The sequence below is a fragment of the Alexandromys fortis genome, unplaced genomic scaffold (assembly GCF_014885135.2).
Source record: "Alexandromys fortis isolate MF-2015 unplaced genomic scaffold, M_Fortis_MF-2015_v1.1 scaffold_92, whole genome shotgun sequence".
Classification (NCBI taxonomy): domain Eukaryota; kingdom Metazoa; phylum Chordata; class Mammalia; order Rodentia; family Cricetidae; genus Alexandromys; species Alexandromys fortis.
This window is the reverse complement of record NW_026067972.1, coordinates 6,498,725-6,514,621: the sequence shown is the minus strand read 5'-3', so window position 1 is coordinate 6,514,621 and position 15,897 is coordinate 6,498,725. Positions and strand designations below refer to the sequence as shown.

The following is a 15,897-nucleotide window of genomic DNA, read 5'->3' as shown; positions in this document are numbered from 1 at the left end:
TCTCTCTCTCTCTCTCTCTCTCTCTCTCTCTCTCTCTCTCTCCCTCCCTCCCTCCCTCCCTCCCTCTTTCTGAGATAGGGTCTTACCATAGCCCTGGCAGATGCTGAGTCTTGATCAGCCAAGTTCCAAAGTATATGACTTATAATTTCATTTCTTTTCTACTTTTTTTTTTTTGAGACAGAAATTTAGCTGCATACATTTAGAGTGTATGGTTTGAATAAGAATGATTCTCACAGGCCCATGTATTTGAATGCTTAGATATTAGGAAGTGGCACTATTTGAGAAGGATTAGAAGGGTTAGGAGATGTGGCCTTGTTGGAGGTAGTGTGTTATTAAGGCTGGGCTTTGAGGTTTCAGAAGCCCAGGCCCAGGCTGTCTCTCTGTTTCTCTGCTGCCTGTGGATCAGGATATAAACCTCTCAGCTCCAGGGCTATGCCTGCCTATGTAGCAACTCTTGTTGCTACAGTCACAGTGTTTTTCACAGTCATAAAACAGTGACTAAGATAGACTGGACAACACTTAAAGGCAGGTATGATGACAAGTCCTCTTCTATAACCAGCCCCAGGACTAGTTGTTCAATCTGAATTTTGATATATATAAGAAGGGATATGAAATGTTAGACCATGCAAAGGGATGATGGCATTGATAATAAGGTTGGGTCTGAGAATAAAGAGTTGGTAATTTTAAAGCTAAAAAAAATCTCCTTCATCAATTTTCTTTGTAATTTTTTTCCTTCAGGTTTTTCCATCGTGGGATTTTACTAAGTAATACAATGGTTTATTTTTTTTACAATTTGTAGTACTTGTCCAAGTTGGTTTTCAGGTCTTAAGATTATGATAGTTATTCCTGCATGAGGAGGATATTTTTAAAGATTCCCCCCCTGACTCTCTTTCTCTCTTCCATTTCTTTTTTTTGTGGTTGTTCAAAACAGTATTTCTTTGTGTAGCCCTGGTTGTCCTGGAGCTAGCTCTGTAGACCAGGCCGGCCTCAAACTCAAAGATCTGATTGCCTTTGCTTCTCAAGTGCTGGAATTAAAGTTGTGTCTCCACTGCCCGGCTAAAAACTTTTTAATGTGGACTTATATGTATGTATGTATTTAGTGTGTGTATGGGGTATTGAGAATTGAACTTATGACTTTGCACATGCTGGGCAAATGCTTTGCCACTGAGTGACACACCCCAGCCTCATGAGTTTTTTTTTTTTTTTTTTTCTTTTCTTAAGTTTGAAACAGTCTGGACTGTCCTGGAACTCACTGTTTTGAACTCATAGAAATCCACCCGCCTATGCCTCCACCTCCTGAGTGCTGGGATAAAAGACATGTGCCACCACATACAGCTCAATTTTAATTTTTAAAAAATGTTGTGTGTGTAGCTGTTTTGATGCATGTTTGTCTGTGCACCATGTTCATGCAGTACCCTCAGAGGCCAGAAGAGGGTGTTGGATTTCCTGGGACTGAAATGGGTGATGGGAATCAAACTCATCCTCTGGTAGAGCAGCCAGTGCTCTAACCACTAGACCATCTCTCCAGCCTCATGATGAGAATATTTTAAGTTCTTTCCATCTATCTTACCCTTTTCTTTTGCCTTGAATACTTTTATTCTCTCTCTCTCTCTCTCTCTCGATACCTTTTTCTGTGCTTGGTGTTCAGTAGTAATACATTCAGTAGTTTATTCAGGTTAATATACTCTCCTTATTTTAAGATATGGCTTCTGGTCTGATCCTTTATTTTTATTTATTATTTTTTTATATTTTTTTCTAGAGTTCAAAGTGGAGACCAGAGGAAGCGTATCTCCCCTGCCTCCCAATGCACACTCTTTTAAGACAGGGTCTCATGTAACTCAGGATGGCCTCAAACTTCCTTTGTAGGTGAATATGACTGATCCTCCTACCTCTACCTCCTAAGTGCTGAGATCACAGGCATGTGCTATCACTAAAGCACCCTTGTTTTATATTTCAATTTTAGAGTAAATCCAGGCCTAACTAGTTAGCCACACTTTTTATTTGTTAGGTCACAGAAAGTTTCTAAGTAGAAACCATTATTGGTTCTATTTTGGCAAGAGTACAGAGAAGCTCGTGTGGCAGCATATGCCTGTAATCCTAATTAACACTTAGGAGTTTGAGTTGTCATGAACCAGCTACCTGGTCTACATAATGATGTCTTGTTTCAAACAAAACCACAACAGCAGCAACAACAAAGTATACAAAATCTGGGTGTGGTGGCGCAAGCCTTTTTCCCATCACTTGGGGTAGAGGCAAGTAGATTCTGAGAGTTAAGCAAATGCCTTTACCTGATGCCATCCCAGTATCTTGATTTTTCTCCTTGTGTTATGTGATACGGTATTTAACAGTAGATATTCTATAAATACTGAAGGAATGTATGCAAAATACAAAAGCGGCTTTGTATTTGAGACTACTAACGTTCAACAGGTTTGTCTTGGCTTCATAAACTAATGGTTCTGTCTTTGTTGAGACAGGGTCTCTAATCTGGCTGTTCTAAAACTTGCTAGGTAGATGAGGCTTACCTTGATTTCCTAGTGTTGGGATTCATAGATTAATTCTTAATTATTTACCTACTTTATTTTCTCATCCTTTTTTAAAAAATCATCTTTACTTCTATTATATTGGCACAAGCCACCATCATTCCTCATCTGGACTACTTCAACAGGTTTTCAGTGTTATCATTTTTTTTTTAAAAATAGTTTGTGTACCTGTAAGTGCATTTCAACACAGTAGACAAGTAGAGATATCTTCTAAAAATGCAAATCAAACTCAGTGGCTTCCCAGTATATATTTCTCATTTTTATTTGTTTATTGTTACTTTTTTTTTGTTTTTTTTCAAGACAGGGTTTTAACTAGCTTAGTAGAGCAGGCTGGCCTCTGCCTCCTGAGTGCTGGGATTAAAGACATGTGTCACCACAACCTGACCTATTTACAGGCTGTTCTTGAACCTGAGGTCTTCTTGCCTCAGTTTCCTCTAAGTGTTGGGATTACAGACACATGCCACCACACTAAGCCATATTACCAATTTCTTTTCTTCTTTTTTGATGTAGGATCTCCTGTAGCCCAGTCTCTCAAACTCACTATATAGCCAAGAAGGACCTTAATTTTCCTACCTCCACTTCCTAAGTGCTGCAATTATAGGTATGGACCACCACATCTGGTTTATTTGGTGCTGAGGACCACACCCAGGACTTCATGCATATTAGGCAGCACTCTATCAATGGACGTGTGTCCCCTTCCCCACCATTTTTTATTCTGTCCTGGAACTCACTTGGTAGACCAGCCTGGTCTCAAACTCACAGAGATCTGCTTGCCTCTGCCACCCAAGTGCTGGGATTAAAGGTGTGTGCCACCACCACCTGGCTCCTCACTATTTTTTTAAGAATTGTTAAAAATTATACATAATTTTTGTTAGAAGATTAAACTTTATGTCATGAGAACTAATGAGAGAAGGCATCAAAATACAAATGACATAAAATGACAATGCTTAAATGTATGGAAATGTGCAAAATCAGAATACAATAACATAATCAGTAGCATTACTTACCAGAAGGAATACTTCTAGAAGTAAATTTGATCAGTACTTCCCATTTTAAAAAAATTATTTAAAAGTTTTTTTTTCCATTTTACATACCAACCACAGTTCCACCTTCTTTCCCTCCTCCTGCTCCCTCCCCACACCTTCCCCCACCCAACCCTCCTTCCACTCTTTAGAAAGGGTAAGACCTCCCATGAGGAGGAGTCAACAAAATCTGGTGTATCAAGTTGAGGCTTGACCAAGCCCCTTCCCCTGTATCAAGGCTGAGCAAGGTATCTCTCCATAGGGAATGGGCTCCAAAAAGCCCTGGGATAAATCCAACTACTAGTGACCCTACAGACTGCCCAAGCCACAGAACTGTCACCTACCTTCAGAAGGCTTAGTTTGAGCCTATGTAGATTCCCAAACTATCAGTCAAGTATCAGTGAGCTCCCACTAGCTCAGGTCAGCTGTTTCTGTAGGTGTCTCTGTTGGGGAATATTATTTTCAGGTGTGTGACTTGTTTATGCTGTATTTGTTTAACTCTGAAGCTGTGTTACTGTGCCTGTCTAAAACACCTGATGGTCCTAATAAGGAGATGAGTGAGTGGCCAGGAGCGAGGCAGGACTGGCAGACAGTATAAATAGAAGGAAAAATTTGAGAAAGAGAGAAAACAAGGAGCAGAGGCCATCAGGGGCCAGCCACCCAGCCAGTTGAGGAGTAGGAAGGAAAGAAAGGTATACTGAAATAGAGAAAGATAGAAGCCCAGAACCAAAAGGTAGTCAGGATAATTTAAGAAAAACTGTCAAGAAACAAACCAAGTTAGGGCTGGGCATTTTCAACTAAGAATAAGCCTCCGTGTATGATTTATTTGGGAGCTGAGTGGCGGGCTCCCCAAAAAACCAAAAGAGCAAAACAACATACATTTCCCTGTCTTTATCTTGACCCCTTTGTTCATAGAATCCCTCCTCCCTCTCTTCCGACTGGACTCTGGGAGCTCAGCCCAGTGCTTAGCTGTGGATCTCTGCATCTGATCAGCACTTCCTACTAGAGTAACAGGAATTAAAAATACCCTGTAAGGGCCATGAGATGGTGGGCAAAGGTACTCTCTACCAAGTCTAACAGCCTGAGTTAGATACCAGAGACCCACATGATGGAGAGAATCAACTCCTGTAGGTTGTCCTCTGACTTCTACACATCTGTTGTGGTATGTGTGCATGCACACAAAATAAATAAATGCAATAAATTATATCATAAATGGTCATCTGCTAACCTAATCACTTAGGGCTTTTATTTATTTACTTAGGTTTTTTGAGAGAAGGTTTGCCTATGTGTAAGTGTCTGGAGGCCAAGAAAAGGTCATTGAATCTCCTAGTAGCTATAGCCTCCTGACCATAGGTGCTAGGGGCTGAACTCAGATCCTGTAAGATCTCCTTACTCTGTAAGAGTAGTATGATCTCTTAGTTGCCTAACCAGTGCGCTCTCTCTCTCTCTCTCTCTGATTTTGGGGATCAAATTCAGGTGCTCATGCTTGCATGACAAGCAGTTTACTGACTGAACCATCTTTTCAGCCCTAAGTATTCAGTTTTAATAGTTAATAAGGGAGAGGTGAGGAAAAGGACATCATGCCAACCAGTCTGTATGTATGGTTTTGTCAGTCCCTGTGGTCAGTTGGTTGACAAGTGTTGTAATGCGTCTTTTATATTCAAATATTTGACAGATGTGAAAGTCAATAAAACATACTATGCAAATTGATCATTATAAATGTTTGATGTTCACCAGAGATTGATAATAAGGTAGTAGGAATACATGTAATTTCTGTTTTAAAAGATGTTACCTTTCAAATAAAAAGAAAATGGTAGTTACTGCACTTAAGTGATAGACTTTAATGCTGAGTTCTGAAGCAGGAGGGTAACAAACAAGATACCAAATCCCATATGGCTTTGGAAATTGTTTCCTGAGAGGTCAGGCTTGACCAGGCAGGTTAGTGTCCGTGTGCCTAGAGAACTAGGTCACTGCTTGTGAGTCAGTGTGAATAGGATTATCTCCTGTAATCTTAAGAGAACCTGTAGTAGATTTGGTTCTCTTCTCTTCTCTTCTCTCTCTCTCTCTCTCTCTCTCTCTCTCTCTCTCTCTCTCTCTCTCTCTCTGCCTTTATTTGTGAAAAGCTTGGGGAAATGGGCTCTGTCTGGGTCTGTCTTTAGCTGACTTCAGGGTTTTCATATCAGCTGTAGTCTTTAAGAACCTCAGTGTTCTGTAATGATTGTTATTTCCCCATCATTTCTGCTTTTTTTTTTTTTAATAAACAGTAGTGGTGTAAACAGAGACAGCTCGCTTGTTTCCCAACTACTCAGACCCGAATAATCATACAGAAGCTATACTAATTGCAACACTGCTTGACCTATTAGATCAGGCTTCTTATTAACTAACTCTTACATCTTAAATTAACCCATTTCTATTAATCTGTGTATTGGCATGAGGCTGTGGCTTACTGGTAAGGATCTGGCGTCTGTCTCCAGCAGCTACGTGGCATCTCCATTGACTCCGCCTTTCTCTCTCTCTCTCTCTGTATCACTTCCAGCCTGGCTATATTCTGTCCTGCTATAGGCCGAAGCAGCTTCTTTATTAACCAATGGTAATAAAACATATTCATAGCATCAATGATGGATTTTGTGTTAGAGTCCTTAGTAGCTTTGATTTAGAAAACAATTTTAATTTTAAATTGGCTTCATAGATAGTAAATTTGTTTAATAGGTTGTTTGATAACATTGAGGTTGAGACATATACTTTTTTTTCTATCTATACATTCTACTTTGTCTGTCTATCTATTCATTTATTTGTTTGGTTAGTTTTGAAGCAAGGTCTAGTCTTGAATTTGCAATGTACCTGAGGTTGCCTTTGAACTCTTGGTCCTCCTGCCTCTGTTTCTCAACTGCAGGAATTAGCAGTATGTGCTACCATGCTTATCTCTGACTGTATTTTTATTTAACTATAATATATTTAATGGATTTTGTTAGTTTGTTTTTGAGACAGTCTTATTTAGCCAAGGCTGGACTCACATTTGCTATGTAGTTGAGGATGACCTTTAACTTCTGACTTTATTGCCTCCATCTCTCAAGTACTGGGATTAGAGCCCTTCATCACCATGCCCAGTTTATTCATTGTTTTAAAATTGTTGACACCAGGGCCTGGATGGTTGACCTGAAGGTTAAGAGCATTGACCAGTGTTCCAGAGATCCTGAGTTCAAGTCCCAGCAACTACATGGTGGCTCACAACCATATATAATGAGATCTGATGCCCTCTTTTGTCATGCAGGTATACATGCAGACAGAACACTGTATACATAATAAATAAATCTTTTTAAAAAATGTTGAAACCAGGCCTGGTGGTACATGACTTTAATCCCAGCATTTGGGAGGTAGAGGTAGGCAGATCTCTATGAAATCAAGACCAGCCTGGTTTGTAGAGCAAATTCCATACCAACCAGGGCTCCATAGTGAGATATATCTTAACCTACCCCCCCCCCCCAAATAATTACAACAACAAAAAATAGACAAACAAAACAAAAAAAAAAACCCTAAGAGAAACAACAATGAAAATCTTATGTTGAAAGTAATATGGACCTATCTTTACACATGAACAGCATGAAGATTTTGTTTTTTGAAAACAAAATAGTATAGGTCTTATAGTGTAGGTTGACCTGAAGCTCACTATTTAACTCAAAGATTGTCCTTAAACTCTTGCTGCCCTCACCTCCCAAATGCTGGGATTAAAGCTTGTGCTGTCCCATCTAGATCTAATGTTAGGATTTAAGAGCTAAAACTATGAGTCAGATGGAGTGGCACACACCTTTAATCCCAGCTCCCAGTAGGCAGAGGCAGGTAGATCTCTGAATTCAGGGCCAAACTGGTCTACATAGCGAGTTCTAGGACAACCAGGGCTACATAGTGAGATCCTGTCTTGAAAAAAAAAAAAAAAGCAAAAACTAAAACCCCAAAAACTAAAACGGTGATAGCCTCACATCTGAGTGGACATGATCTCGTTGTGTGACCCTGACTGGCCTAGAATTTAGATATCTGATTGCCTCTACCTCTTTAGTGCTGGGATCAAAGGTGTGCACTACTGTGCCCAGCAATTTTTATTTTTATTTTTTTACTTTATGAGACAAGGTCTTATATAATTGAGGGTTTGACATTGTGGGCCTCCTATCTTATCCTCCCAAGTGCCAGGATTACAGCATACACATTGTTGGATCCATTTCCCCGCTTTTTCTGATCTCTCTCTTCTCAGTCTCCTGCCTTAAAAGCTGTAGTGTTAGTTTTCAGGGATGAATTATTAGACATAATAATCTTCCATAACTATTTATTATAATGAGATAATTTCCATTTCATGTAATGTTATTTTAATTCTCTCCCTTTTTAAGAAAGGAGCTTTTTTATTATTTAATTTTATGTGTACAAGTGTTCTGCTTGCATGTATGTATGTGCACCATGTGTATCCTTGGTGCCCAAGGAGACCAGGAGAGGATGCGGAATCTCCTGTAATGGAGTTACACAAGGTTGTGAGCCACCATGTGGGGGCTGGGAATTGAATCCAAGTCTTCTGCAATAGCATCAAGTGATCTTATTTGATGAGCCATCTCTTTAAGGATTTTACTAAGTAGTTCTTCTAATATTTAGAAGTCATTATATGACTTCCAACTTACATAGATCCTTCTGTCTCTTCCTACCAAGCAATGGGATTATAGGCATTGACCAGCCCAACCAGCTAATTTTTAAAAATTTTAACTATGTTTTAAATTATGTTTGTAGTTTTCATTTATGTTGATTTTATTTAGTTTTCATAGGTATTGATAGGACAATGATAAATATTAAAATAGATTATTTTTATTAAGCAGTTTTTTGTTGTTTCGTTTTTGTTTTTTGAGACAAGTTTTCTTTGTGTAGCCGTCACTCTGTAGACCAGGCTAGCCTAGATCTCAAAGATATACCTACCTGCCTTTGCCTTCCCAGTGCTGCTGGGATTATATGTGTGTGCCACTACTGTCTGGCTTTTATAAAACATTTAAAAAACTTTATTTTTATGTATTTGGTGTGTGTGTATGTGCATGTCAAAGTGTGCATGTGAAGATTAGGGAACAGTTTTGGGGAATTGGTGTTCTCTTTTACCATTATGGGTCCTGGGAATCAAACTCAAGTGGTCAGACATGGAAATAAGCACCATTCACTTGGCTGTCTCTTGAGTCCTGTTTGAGTTTATGAGAGTTTTGTGTAGCTGAGGTTAACTTCGAACTTCTGTTCTTCCTGCTTCTGCTTTTTTTTAAAATTTATTTAAAAAGAAACTATCTTTTTTCATTTTACATGTTAAATCCACTCCCTCCCCTCCCCTCCTCCCTCTCTCCCCCATTCCACCCCTCATCCACTCCTCAGAGGATAAGGCTTGCCATGGGGAGTCAACAAAGTAGTCTAGTGAAGGCGTAAGTCACAAACAATGCCACGCCAGTTTGGAATTATGATTAATAGGGTGGTATTTATTTAAAGAGGAAAAAACTTACAGATCACTGTCCCAGACAACAGCCCTCTGCGCAACCAGGAAGGGAGTCTAGTCACCAGCGGAGCAGGAAGTGAAGAGAGAGCGAGTGGAGGGAAGTAGCCACTTTTTTAAAGGGAGAGAGACCACGCCCCAATGGGCTGGTATCTCAGCAGCTATTGGTTGGAGGAGCGGAAGGACCTCCTGCGACAGTCTAGCACATTGCTTTGAGGCAGGATGAAGGCCCTCCCCACGATATCTAGGCGTAGCAAGGTATCCCTCCAGAGAGAATGGGTTCCAAAAAGTTAGAACAAGCAGTAGGGATAAATCCTGGTCTCACTGCCAGTGACCCCACAGTCTGCCCCAGCCACACAACTGTCACCCACCACATTCAGTGGACCTAGTTTGGTCTTATGCTGCTTCCCTAAGTGTCAGATCAGAGTTGATAGGCTTCCATTAGCTCAGGTAAGCTGATTCAGTAGGTATCCCCATCATGGTCTTGACCTCTTTGCTTGTATTCTCACTCCTCCCACTCTTCAATCGGACTTTGGGAGTTCATGAGCCCAGTGCTCTGCTGTGGATCTCTGCATCTGCTTCCATCAGTTGCTGGATGGTTGAACACCCTGGGTATATGCCCAAGAGTGGTATTGCTTGGTCCTGAGGTGGGTTGACCCAATTTTCTGAGAAACCGCCATACTGATTTCCAGAGTGGCTGTACAAGTTGGCATTTCCATCAGCAATGGAGGAGTGTTTCCCTTACTCTGCATCCTCTCCAGCATAAGCTATCATTTGTGTTTTTGATCTTAGCCATTCTAACAGGTGTAAGATGGTAGCTCAGAGTTGTTTTGATTTGCATTTCTCTAAGGATGCTGAGCATTTCCTTAAGTGTCTTTCAGCCATTTTAGATTCTTCTGTTGAGAATTCTCTGTTTAGATCTGTACTCCATTTTTAATTGAGTTACTTGGAATTTTGATGTCTAATTTCTTGAGTTCTTTATATATTTTGGAGATCAGTCCTCTCTCTGATGTAGGGTTGGTGAAGATTTTTTTTTCCCATTCAGTAGGCTGCCTTTTTGTCTTATTGACTGTGTCCTTTGCTTTACAGAAGCTTCTCAGTTTCAGGAGGCCCCGTTTATTTATTGTTGCTCTCAGTGTCTGTGCTACTGGTGTTATATTGAGGAAGTGATTTCCTGTGCCCATGCATTGAACTGCCTCTACTTTTTAAGTGCTAGGATTACAAACAAGCACTAACAAGCCCAGCTGAAATGTATTCTCTCTCCCTCACTAAATCCCTCTCTCCCCTCTCTTTCTCTTAATTTTTAAAGACAGGGTTTCACTATGTGGCTCTGGAACTCATTATGCAGTCCAGGCTGACTTTAAACTCATCCACTAGCATCTGCCTTCCAAGTGCTGGGATTAAAGGCGTGCTCTGCAGGACCTGCTCTATTTTCTTAACATTTATGAAAAAGAAAAAAAATAAAAAAAAACATTTATGAAAAAGAATATTTGGGAAGAAGAGCTGGATTTATGTGAGACTACAGAAGGCATATTTTGGATCAATAAAAAGAAATAGATTTTAATAATAAGTACTGACTGAAAGAAATGGAGATTTGATGGCCTTGTGAGTTGCTAAGTGACTCATCTCTTGGAAGTATTCAGTGAGGTAGATGCCAATTACTGGAAGCTTTCATTTGTAATGCAGAAGGTAGAGAAGCAAATCAAACCTTATATACTTATATACTTTCTAGGCACTTTGCTACAACAATACCCCCACCCTCACCCCCACCCCCACCCCCCGGCACTTATCCTTAATCTTTATGGATTGATTTTGCTGCTTTCTCACTCTGTAGCCCAGGCTGGCCTTGAACGTGCAGCAGTTCTCCTGACTCAGGTTCCCGAGGGCTAGGATTCCAGACTCGAACCATTAGTCCAGCTGTAGCGGTTTCCTTACATGTATAGTGCTTAGTTTCCCCCAGGAGTTTCATGTGCTGCTCTGGCTCTAGGATTCTTCTTTTTCTTTCTTTCTTTTCTTTCTTTTTTTTTTTTTTTGAAGCAGTTCTGTGTGATTTTGGAAAGGAGCCCCTCTTGATATCTGCTTGTTCTTAGAAGTAACTTATCACTCTTGTTGGAAAAGCTATCATCTATATTTTCCCTAATCTCTTGTTTTGTTGAGAATCAACTGGAAGAACTTTTCCTTTTAGAGTTTATTTCTTATCTTTTTTTGTTTGGCTAAGGATAGAATTCAGGGCCTCACACATTCAAGGTAAGTGCTTACTTCCAGCCTGATGATTGCTTTTTAAATAAAGAATATTTATAACTTAAAACATTTTTTAAAAAGATTTATTTATTTATGTATATGACAGCTATATTGACTTTATGCCAGAAGAGGACATCAGATCCCACTATAGATGGTTGTGAGCCACCATGTAGTTGCTGGGAATTAAACTCAGGACCTCTGGAAGAGCAGCCAGTGCTCTTAACCATTGAGGCATCTCTCTAGACCTGTAACTTAAAGTTTACAAAGACATCTAGCATAAAACTGATCCCCTACCATTTGGATTTCTCTATCACCTTGTCAGGAGGTGGGAATGGAGGTTTTTTTCCCTTTGGGTATGAGGTTGGGCTGAATACTTTTGAGAAGGTCTTTGATCAAATGTTCAGCTTCTTTTCCCAATAATTAGACTTAACTTCCTAATTCTGCCTCTTTTGTTTTCTTTCAGTTAAAAGAGCCAAATTCCAGGGTTCACCAGGTAAGTCTACCCCTCCATTATTGTTTCCTTTTATGGTTGCTGTGATATAAAGCAGTCTCCCTCCCTCCCTCCTCCACCGTGTGTGTGTGTGTGTGTGTGTGTGTGTGTGTGTGTGTGTGTGTGTGTATGCAGGACCCCAAGGAGGCCAGAAAAGCATGTCATATCCCCTGGAACTAGAATTATGGGGTGGTTGTAAACTTCCATGTGGGGACTGGGATTTGAACCCAGGTGTTCTGCAAGAGCAGCTAGTGCTCTTAACTACTGAACCATCTGTCTGTGTTAAGAACAATCCTCTCCGCCGGTGCACAGAAATCCAATCAGGCCAAATGAAACCAAATTAAAATTCCCATGTTTTAATAAATGCAGCACTCTCGGGTGGCCGAGAGCATGGCAGGGGAGGGAGACAGAAAACCGAGGAGCACATGCAAAACCCGGGACCACGTGTTCCTCCTTGGGCACCCCGGGGGCCTTCCCCCGGGGAGGGGTCGGGACCTGGCATGCTGGGATTTGCAGTTCAGACCAAGGCATCTCCCAGGCTAGGGGGCTGGGATGGATGGATGGAGGTGGGGCTGGGGTGACCTCCCAACTTAACATCACAGCCTCCTTTAGAGCAAGCTTAAAAAAACAAAGCCAAAACCATAGACCAGCAGGATGGCTCAGGGACAAAGCCCTCTCTGTGAAAAAAGTCTGATGACCTCTGAGTACTTCTTTGGGGATTCCATTTTCTGCTTCTACCATGTATTTTCCAGAGAATGAAGTCAGGTTGTTTCGGCTTCATATCAGGCACCTCTCCCTGCTGAGCCATCTGAAAAGCATTCTTAAAAAAGATAATTAATTATAAATTGGACACAATGCCGTTTCTATAATCCTGTACTTGGGAGACTGGTGCAGGAGGATCGCATGTCCAGTCAGCCTAGGCTATATAAAGAGACCTTGTCTCAGAAAACAATAATGATTTCATTTAGTTTACTACTTAAATTCATTGGTTTCATTCACTATGTTAATTTATGAAATTATTAATTCATTGCTGTAAAGCATTTTTTCCTGTATTTTTATTGTTTTACCTGTGTTTATTAATGAAAAGTGTACCCTTTTCTCTCTTTCCAACCCAATTATACTCCTCTAAAGCAATTATTTAGAAGTTTTTTTTTCACCTTTCCAGATCTTTTTTATATGTATTCTTGTAAACATAAATGAAGCATGATCCTAATTAATTAAACCCAGAATCAGATATCGGGGGTGAAAGCTGAAAGATCAGAGAAGCAGAGCAGCCAGCTGCTAGAGACTTTTTATCTCTATGAAATCTCAAAATGAATGGGGGAGATCTTGTTTCTATGAATCGAATCCTCAGACTGAATGGCCAAAGATCTCTACCCGCCTTATATTCCTGTCTCCACCTCCCAAGTGCTGGGAGCAAAGGTGTGAGCCACTACTGCCTGCCTCTATTTCTTTTAAAAACTGGTTCAATCTTGCATAGCCCAGAGTGGCTTTGAACTCCTGATCTTCCTGCTTCTTCCTCCCAAGCTCTAGGATTAAAGGTGTTTGCCACCGTTGCCTAGCCTCTATGGTTAACTGGTGGCTAGCTCTGCCCTCTGATCTCCAGGCAAGCTTTGTCAGAACACAAAATATCACACAACATATAAATGGATCACACAGGGGCTGGAGAGATGGCTCAGAGGTTAAGAGCACTGCCTGCCCTTCTAAAGGTCCTGAGTTCAATTGTCAGCAACCACATGGTGGCTCACAACCACCTGTAATGAGGTCTGGTGCCCTCATCTGGCTAGCAGGCATACACACAGACAGAATGTATGTATTATAAATAAATATCTTTAAAAAAAATAAATAAATGGATCACACAACCATCTGTGTGAAACATTTTTGGTTTTCTCAGTGATACATCATGAAAATCCTTTTACATTTGTGTATATCAGACATTTTCTTTTTAAAATATTTATTATAGTGTTCTCCCTGCATGTACACCTGCTCGCCAGAAGAGGGCACTAGAGCTCATTACTCATGGCTGTGAGCCACCTTGGGAATTGAATTCAGGATGAATTCTCCTCTGGAAGAGCAGCCAGTGCTCTTAACCTCTGAGCCATCTCTCCAGCCCCCAGGCATTTTCTTTTAAAGTACTTTGCAGATTTTGTTGTAGATTGTACCCAAGGCCCCTATGGAGAAATATTTATTTTTTTTAGTGTCTTGATGTTATAAAAAATGCAAGTTACTGTGTATTTATGGCTGTCCAGTTTTGTAAATATATTAATGCTAATGTCTAAAAATATAGTCAGTGGTTCACAGCTATGTATTTTTAAAATATTTGTTATTGCTGAAAATGGTTCTTTTTTTCAAAGATTTATTTATGTGTAATAGTGATCTTTATGCCAGAAGAGAGCATCAGATCCTACTATAGATGGTTGTGAGCCACCATGTGAGTTGCTAGGAATTGAACTCAGGACCTCTGGAAGAGCAGCAAGTGCTCTTAAAGCACGGAACTATGTCTCCAGCCCTTGAATATGGTTCTTAGTTAAAAAAAAATTTAAAGAAAAAATGATGTTTTGGTGTTGGCAATTGTTTTGCTGTATTTTGTTTGAGTTAAGCACACTCTCTACCTCAAAGTATATCCCCAGCTCTGGAAGCTTAAAATTTTTAATTTTTATTAATTTAATTTTCTTTTTTTTTCATGGTGCAGCATGTGTGTGGAGGTTAGAGGATAACTTTTGGAAGTCATTTCTGACCTTCGCCTAACATGTGTGTCTGGTGCCTATGAAAGCCAGAAGAGGGTGTCAGAATGCCAGGAACTCTTCGTCTTGAAGAGCAGCTAATGTTTTTGAATATTTCTGCAGCTTCTGATATCACTTAATTTAACGGATCTGTGAACTTAGTACTCTGAATACTATTAACATCTTTGTTTTGCAATTTTTCAAAGATAAATTTAACACATACGTGACCCTGAAAGTCCAGAATGTGAAGAGCACAACTGTAGCCGTTCGTGGTGATCAGCCCTCCTGGGAACAAGATTTCATGTTGTAAGCACTATGCCTAAGTGTTTTTCTGGGATGACATGGGAATGCCATGTCAGGGATATCAGATAAAACAGTAAATGCGTCTGTGTGTGCCAGCGGTGTATTAATGTGCCAGCAGTGCTATGGATTGTTTAAAAATCTGTTATAGGAGCAAGTGAGGCTTGTGGTAGTAGGCAAGACACATTGCAGTTTTTTTCTCTCATTGATTTGTATTTTATTCTTGCAGATGAATGATGAATATGAGTAATTTAGTGAGTAATTTAGTGGATACTGCCTGCTCAGACTTCTCACTGGTCAATTCAGATGCTGTACAGTAGTACACTTAGCATAATGTCAAATGTAACTTTGTCTTTGGTTCTCAGAGGCTAAGGTGGTCATGTGTGTTCGAGACTGTGTGTATAGTTAAATCATTTCCCTTCCTTCCTTCCTTCCTTCCTTCCTTCCTTCCTTCCTTCCTTCCTTCCTTCCTTCCTTCTTTTGGTTTTTAGAGACATGGTTTCTCTATATAACAGTCCTGGCTGTCCTGGAACTTTCTTTGTAGACCAGGATGGCCTTGAACTCATAGAGATCTGCCTGCCTCTGCCTCCTTAATGCTGGAATTAAAGGCGTGTACCACCACTTCCCAGCTCCTAAATAATTTCTTTAGAGCACAGTTCTCAAACTGTTTCTACTCTTGACATATTTTCTCCTTAAAAATAATTATTTGACTTTATGTATATAGGTATATAAAATAGGTATATGGAACAGACATTTACAATAATAAATAAATTTAACTTTTTAGGGCTGGGGATGTGACTCAGCTGATAAAGTATTTGCTTAGCATGTTGGATACCTTGGATTACATCCCTAGCACTTCATATCCCCCCAAAAAGTTTTTTTTTGGATTAGGGATGTAGCTTAGGTACAATTTTCAGAATTGAAAAAAAATTTTTTTCCCAAGACAGGGTTTCTCTGTAGCTTTGGAGCCTGTCCTGGAACTAGCTCTTGTAGACCAGGCTGGCCTCAGAGATTAGCTTGCCTCTGCCTCCTGAGTGTTGGGATTAAAGGTGTGTTCCACCACAGCCTGGCAATTTTTTTT

General features: G+C 40.1%; 1 protein-coding gene across 5 annotated transcripts in view; it reads left to right on the top strand.

Annotated features, from left to right (window-relative positions):
- Window positions 1–15,897, top strand: part of Unc13b (unc-13 homolog B) — a 187,830-nt gene that overhangs the window by 30,200 nt on the left and 141,733 nt on the right. For all 5 annotated transcript variants that reach the window (XM_050155897.1, XM_050155891.1, XM_050155893.1 and 2 more), the window contains 2 exons: window positions 11,767–11,796; window positions 14,723–14,822. In XM_050155897.1, coding sequence (XP_050011854.1) covers window positions 14,818–14,822 — 5 coding nt within the window. In that variant the 5' untranslated portion in view covers window positions 11,767–11,796; window positions 14,723–14,817. The remainder of the gene's footprint in view (window positions 1–11,766; window positions 11,797–14,722; window positions 14,823–15,897) is intronic.